Source organism: Sinocyclocheilus rhinocerous, unplaced genomic scaffold (genome assembly GCF_001515625.1).
Source record: "Sinocyclocheilus rhinocerous isolate Xijiao unplaced genomic scaffold, SAMN03320098_v1.1 scaffold645, whole genome shotgun sequence".
Lineage (NCBI taxonomy): Eukaryota > Metazoa > Chordata > Actinopteri > Cypriniformes > Cyprinidae > Sinocyclocheilus > Sinocyclocheilus rhinocerous.
This window is the reverse complement of record NW_015630037.1, coordinates 54,138-61,682: the sequence shown is the minus strand read 5'-3', so window position 1 is coordinate 61,682 and position 7,545 is coordinate 54,138. Positions and strand designations below refer to the sequence as shown.

The following is a 7,545-nucleotide window of genomic DNA, read 5'->3' as shown; positions in this document are numbered from 1 at the left end:
AAAAAGTGCTGTCATAATACAGTATAACAGGTTTAATAACATTTAAATGCAATAAAGCAATACAGAAAAATGTATAAAGTTAAAAGTTTTACACAGATTAAAGTGCAAAAGAACTATAAAGACCAATAGTATCACTTTACAATAAGACCTCATTAATTAACCTTAGTTAATGCATTAACATTCACAATGAGCAATAGCTACATTTGCTACAGAATCTTTGTTAAAAATACAACTCTTAGTTCATGTTACTGTAAAGTGTGACCGAACAATAAAGAATCAAAACACTTTCAAACAATATCTAGGGCATGTTGTAGTCCAGATTAAAATGTAAAAAAAGTTTGAAAATAAATAGCCTATTAAGTCTAAATATTTAAGTATTTGGCTCTGTGATGAACAGCGCATACAAAAATCTGAATGGCTGTTTAAATAATTTAAATACATCTCAGAAACAGAAAGTAGTGCAGCTGTTTATGTTTATGGGGTTTCCAGGGTAACGGCTGCATTTCTGCAGTTCAGCGCCACCTGCTGTCAGAGAGTGAAAGTGTTGTCCTCCAGAGCGTCTTGTTTACGTCAGAGTGCACATGCGACTTTCACGCAGCATACAGCGGTGTTGTGTTGTGACCAGTTGATGGGAAACAAATTCTTAAAATGCATTCAAAATTCGGAATAATTTGTAATAAATAATTATTCTCGGTATTTTAAAATGCCCGCAATAACAATATCGTGCATGTTCATTATTGTGATATATATGGCATTACTGAATACGGGCAGATGTGTATTTTCCACACAGATCAGCAGAGTGAGCGGCGCTGCCGTGTCCACCAGAGGACGCTTCATGACAGCGGAGGAGAAGAGCAAAGCACTGCCCAGGTCTGTCAACACATTCATCTGATTCTGTTGATTAGTTTGACAGGAAATGTTCTATGATGAATATAAATGCTAATGCATCACTCTCTGATGTTTCTGCAGTGACCGTCCACTCTATCTGCACGTCCAGGGACAAACCAGAGACTTAGTGGACAGTGAGTGATGTGACCGACGCTTCACTTCATTCTGTGTGTGTGTGTGTGAGAGTGTGTATGTGTTTAACATTGCTGTGAGTGTGTGTGTTTGTGTTTAACATTGCTGTGTGTGTGTGTGTGTGTGTGAGTGTGTGTGTGTGTGTGCGTGAGTGTGTTTAACATTGCTGTGTGTGTATGAGTGTGTTTGTGCTTGTGCTTAACATTGCTGTGTGTGTGTGTGTGTGTAGAGGCTGTTAACCGGATACACACAGTGACACATGTTCACCAGCGTTCTTCACCAGTGTTCACGAGTTTCTCTGTTCCTCCAGTCACCCAAAACCAGAAGGACTTGCTGCTGCAAAAACCCTGTGTGAAAACCTCCTGCAGACCGTAAGAGCGTCTCACTCTCTGTCTGTTATCAGTTTATTGTGCTGCATGTGTTTATCTGAAGTGTTTGCAGTGTAGCTGATGCACACAATGAAAAATCATGCAAATTAAAATAACAGTAGTGCAAACAAATACAGCATATACAAGGTGCATCTCGTGAAAAAGTTTTTTTTAGCTCATTTCAAAAAGTGAAATTTTCATATATTCTAGATTCATTACATGTAAAGTAAAACATTTAAAGTTTTTTTAGTTTTAATTTTGATGATTAGAGCTTACAGCTCATGAAAGTCAAAAATCCAGTATCTCAAAATATTAGAATATTTACATCTGAGTTTCATTAAATGACCATCCCTACAGTATAAATTCCGGGTATCTCTTGTTCTTTGAAACCACAATAATGGGAAAGTCTGCTGACTTAGCAATGCTCCAGAAGATGATCACTGACACCCTCCGTGTGAAGTTTCTGAAGTCAGAGATGATTTGGGGTGCGTGACGTCTGCTGGTGTTGCTCCATTGTGTTTTATCAAGTCCAGAGTCAATGCAGCCGTCTACCAGGAGGTTTTGGAGCACTTTATGCTTCCATCTGCTGACAAGCTTTATGGAGATGCTGATTTCCTTTTCCAGCAGGACTTTAGCACCTGCCCACAGAGACAAAACCACTTCCAATGATATTATGGTGCTTGATTGGCCAGCCAACACGCCTGACCTGAAGCCAATGTGGAGTCTATGGGATGTTTTCAAGAGAAAGATGAGAAACAGTGGATCCGAACTGAAGCTCAATAGTGTCTCAGCAGAGCCACAGGCTGATCGCTTCATTCACGCCTCACTGATGCTGGAGTTTGTGCTGAACGAGCCCCGACCAAGTACTGAGTGCAGAAATCAACATACTTTAAACAACTTGAACTTTTCTGTTTTGCAAATCCTTTTTTTGATTGATCTTAGGAAATATTCTAATATTTTGAGATTCTGGATTTTTGACTTTCATGAGCTGTAAGCTCTAATCATCAAAATTAAAACAAAAAACTTTTGAAATGTTTTACTTTACATGTAATAAATCTAGAATATATGTTTCACTTTATTCTTTTAATCTAGAATATAAGTTCCACTTTTTGAAATAAGCTACATTAAAAAAAAAAACTTTTTCATGATATTCTAATTTTCTGAGATGCACCTCTATAATCAGTGTTATTCAAGTATTATGAACTATTATGGTGTTTATTTATTTTATTAATTCAATTTTATTTGTATATTTTCAGACTTAGTCATTTTAGGAGTTTTTCTGTTTTTTTTATTGATGCTTCGTTTTATTTAATGTTTATTTACTTTAGTGTTTCAGCTTTGATTCATTTTATTTCTATTAGTTGCCAAGTTGCCAACATTTCTTTTTTTTTAATGGTTTGAGTTAACAGTAAGACTGAATGTGTGTGTGTGTGTGTGTGTGTGTGTGTTTTATTCTCTGGCAGGTTCATGCTGAGTATTCTCGATTCCTGAATCAGATGAGCAGTGTGATGCCCACACAGGGTTGACCAATAGTCTTCTTCTCAGCATAGGCCCCGCCCACTGGCGCTCCCTCGCTAACGGCTAACACTTGATCACGCAGAATGCGAGTGTTGCATCGCGTCAAAAGCTAATAGAAATCACAATCACTGCGCTTTCTCGTCTACTCTGGATACAGTTACAGATATGAATATCCTTAAACAGCTCGTTCACGTCTTTGTACAGATATCAGAAGGATCCCAGCGTAAGGAACAAGTGGATAGTTTATTTTAACAGCATCTCGGATCGTGTCGGAGGATTTTGTTTTGTAATCGAGGCACAGTGTCATGGAGAGTCACAAAGAATCATTTGTTGAAAGATGAAGCGGAACTAGATCTGCATCACAAACCATAAGTAAATGATTTCATAATGCTTCGTCTGGAAATAACCGCTTTATTTTGATCATGTTGTAAAAACACTCATGCAATAGCGAGGGGCGTTGATACTGTTTCCTATGCAGTGACGTTAGCCAATCACAACAGCGGCTGATTACTGACGAGCCTTAAAGGACACGCCCCTTAAAACATCGTTTCAGAGAGAGGTCAGAATGAGGGTAGAAAATAATCATTTTTCCACATGTTTATTTGTTTTATTTTTTGTGCAAAAAACTTTATTAACATTATAAGTAAACCTTAAGAAACATTTTAAAATGATAAAAAAAAGCCCATGTCATGGCGCCTTTAAATGGACAAACCTTATGTAGTTTCTGAGACTCGCTGGGTTGATGTCATCTAGTGATGTTTAGTGAGCGGCCTGAAGTTATTTTAATCATGTCAAAGGATTATTTCTCCACCCGATGTGAACCTGAGAGGAGGAGATATACTGAGAAACTAAACTTTATTGGTCTATGTCAGTGCCCCTTTTCCTGACCTTCCTTTTATTTGAGAAATGATCTAACTGAATGAAATACCCCGACATCTACAACTATTTGTGTCCTTAAACGCTCGTTTTTTTGGGTCGACAGATTATAAAAACATAGTTCTGGTTTTTTTTAGCTTGTTTGCTGTACACCTCGTCACACAGCAGCTTGTAGACATTGTTCTGTTTTTTGTTATAAGTCAGAAATGACACGGAGACAGATTCCCGCAATACAAAGTCAATGGAAAGCGTTGGATTGTTCCTCCCCGGTGTGGGCGTGGCCTAAATGCGCTCTGTCTCTATTGGTTGTTATATGAGGTCATGTGAGCGGAGGCTCGTTTGGACTGATGGCTGTGTGTCTGTCAGCAGGATTCGTTCAGCCTCCTGCCGTTAACGGGATCCAGCCGCAGGCTCCGTATTACCCCCCCGCAGGCTTCCAGCCGTCCTACTCCAGCCCGGTCCCTCCGCCGCAGCCCGTCGCTCCTCAGTATCCTCTGGCTCCGGCCCCGGGCCCCGTCCCCACCGCACAGTATCCCATCACCCCCGCGCCCCCGAGCGTCCCGGCACAGGTACATTAATATGCTTTTTTTCACAATATATTTCACCTATATCCCCATGCACCTGTTATTTCCTTTGGCAAAATTATATATATATCATTTTAAGAAGGCCTTGACATCGAAACGTACTCGACCTAAAACTAAAAACATAGATTCTGTTATCTTAAGATTATATTATATATCATAGCATCATATCATATTATTATATCAGATATCATAGCACTTGTGTATATCATTGCTCTTTTGTTGTTTTGATTGCTTCTGTTATCCTCAGTTGTAAGTCGCTTTGGATAAAAACATCTGCTTAATGACTAAACGTTTAGAAAATACATCGTTGACTTTAACACACTGTGGCCTCTCTGTTTAAATTAAATGATGTAATAATAATACATTTAAATCAATATTAAATTGAGATATTAATTTCTCTATTAACAAATGTGGCTTTATGGTGTTAAAAGCAGAAGAAAAATCGATGAACAACAGCCTGGCGCACGTTTTTGGTTTTTCTAAATGTTTATAAAGCAGGGGGCGTATTACAGAAACATCCTAACTTTAAAATCTTATTTTATCTGTTTGGTAATGTCAGTTAGGACCACATTGTGTTTACATTAGTGTTTACATTAATCTGGCGTCATAAAAGCATTCTGAGCCGAGGTGAAATTACAGACTCAGCCGAACACACAAGCGCTCTTCAGCTCTTCTTCATGAGTGTTTGAGTGTGCAGATAAAAACTAGAGTAGAGCGCCATCTGCTGTTAAAATATAAGCTCAGAACCCATTCCAGAGAGAACCGCCATGCATTCAGAAGATCGATCCACAAATCGATTCTGCATTGATTTATCATCGCAGCTCTAAGAAAGACACATTTTGTCTTTGTCTTCATGAGTAAGCGAAGCTGAAAGCTTACCAAATAGTATCGGCTCTGCCTTTTCTACCGAACTCATCAAAGTTTCAGTTTCCGCGGCACTGTTTGTTGAGCTCATCAGCAGCTCCAGTGTTGGGTGCTTGGTGACAGACCTGAGACTGGATTGTTGAGCTTGATGCAATTTAGGATTATAACTAGAGATAAGATAGGATTTTGTAAGATTAAGATTTGCTTCTGTAATACGAATTTCAGAAAAATCCAAATTTAACGTATCATATCTTATAGGGATGTAACGATATCAAAATCTCACGATATGATATTATTGCGATATTTAAAAAGACAAATGAAGAATTGGGAGAAAAAATTTAAAGTTTGTACATTTTAAAGTTAAATTATTCTATCTAATGCACTTTGAGAGTTCAAAATTAAGAGCTGCAACTTGTTCTTAACTAAGAAAACTTAAGTCAGAAAGAAGTCAGTGAATTGACTCGTAGCTGAACTTTAAAGGGGACTCAACCCTCTTTTATTATAGTCTGAATTACACTCACACTGGGGTTTGAGGAAGCCAAACAAATTAGAATTGAATAATAATAATAACAGTGACAGCCATATATTGTAAAACAATTGCACTGTAAAATAAATGAAAATGAATATTTCATAGGTATATTATATGTGCTTTACACTCCAGCAGGGAAATTACAATACTTCTTTCCTAATTTCTACACTTGAAAGAGATGTTTTGGGCTGCATTTAAACCGCTAGCTGTCAGCTATTCATGCTGCACTTTAATCTTTTATTCAGAAGGAAACTCCAGCTTCAGTGAAAACATGCTTACAAAAACACAAACATCTAACTACAAATCTAGAGAAACGCTGTAATCATCTGTCGCTGAAATAAAGCATAACTGGTGTCTGCTGCGTTCCCAAACGAGCGCTAAACTCACAGAAGATTAAATAAAGGAGTGGACTGCATTCATTCAGTGTGAACGAGTCGTTCTGAGACGCAGAAAACACCGGATCACGAGCTGATCGTCTGAACCAAGTGTGCGCTTCGCTTTAAAACAGACTTGATGAAGAGATGAAGCATATTGTGCTTTCGGTTTGAGTTCGTCTGATACTGTGCCAAAGCATAATGACCCAAAACACAACTTTAAACACCTTTTATGCCTTTTAGAATAAAAAGTTAAAAACTACACTTTTTGCCCAAAAGACCTATCGTTTCATATTGTCATGCGACCGCGATAATATCGAGACAGTTTTGATATCGCGATATTGATCATATCGTTAAATCCCTAATATCTTAAGTGTGTTTACTATTGTTCTTCTGCATTATTGACACACTGTTTTCCTGTTTGATACTGTAAAGCTGCTTTGACACAATCTGTATTGTTAAAAGCGCTTGATAAATAAAGGTGACTTGACTTAAGACCTGAGATGAGAAACGTTCTGTAATACGCCCCAGATTTGAAAGATAAAGAACAGCATCCTGCACACCTCTACCTTCTCTGCAGGTAAAGTGTGATGTGTGAAGGCTGGTCTCAGTCCATCTGCTTAAGCGCTTGTCTCTGTCTGCAGACGCTGGCTCCGGCTCCGGCTCCGCAGAAGCGCCGCTTCACGGAGGAGGTGCCAGACGAGACGGACCGCGGCCTGCTGGGATACCAGGTGAGCCCTCGCTCCGGACGCTGCGCTCGTCACCGTCTGCCTCTACTGTGTTTCTGCAGGTGCGTGCGCTCAGCGGCCTGTGGGCGGAGCCTGTAGTGAAGTGACCTGTGACCTCTGGGGTCATGATGAGCACCTGAAAGTGTTCGCAGTATATTTGTGATGAATGACCGCAGATGAAAGCTCAAACCCTAGTGAGCCGCCTAACTAGACAGCAGCATTGAGTAAAAGAGACACTCTCAGAACTGACAGTAGTATTAATATACTATTAATCTAGCATGTGTCCTAATCAGTGAGACACTAGTTTTATTAATCAGAGTGTCTATTTATATTATTATTATTTGCTTTTTTTTAACATAGTGTACATAGAATCTATAGCTATTTGCACTTAGTGTAAATAGCTGCTGCCTTTATTAATATCTATATGTAATGTTTTATTGTTGTTGTTGTTTTTTTTAGTTGAATTGGTCTGTGCTGTTAGCATACAGCAGCTCACTAGGGTTCCTGCAGTGAATGATGGGAGCTGCTCATGTGTTTGACTGTAAATGTGATTTTCCTCTTCTGTGTCAGTGTATGTGTGAGTGAGTGTGTTTGTGTGTGTGTGTGTGTGAGAGATGATCAGACACTGATGTGTGTGTGTGTCAGTGTGTGTGAGTGTGTCAGTGTGTGTGTGTGTGTGTGTGT

The 7,545-nt window shown here is 39.0% G+C and overlaps 1 protein-coding gene across 1 annotated transcript in view; it reads left to right on the top strand.

Annotated features, from left to right (window-relative positions):
- LOC107739846 (UPF0469 protein KIAA0907 homolog) overlaps positions 1 to 7,545 on the top strand; it is an 18,761-nt gene that overhangs the window by 3,302 nt on the left and 7,914 nt on the right. Inside the window, exons 4-10 of the mRNA XM_016552058.1 lie at positions 791 to 870; positions 970 to 1,022; positions 1,250 to 1,272; positions 1,314 to 1,391; positions 2,852 to 2,909; positions 4,152 to 4,351; positions 6,778 to 6,864. Coding sequence (XP_016407544.1) covers positions 791 to 870; positions 970 to 1,022; positions 1,250 to 1,272; positions 1,314 to 1,391; positions 2,852 to 2,909; positions 4,152 to 4,351; positions 6,778 to 6,864 — 579 coding nt within the window. The remainder of the gene's footprint in view (positions 1 to 790; positions 871 to 969; positions 1,023 to 1,249; positions 1,273 to 1,313; positions 1,392 to 2,851; positions 2,910 to 4,151; positions 4,352 to 6,777; positions 6,865 to 7,545) is intronic.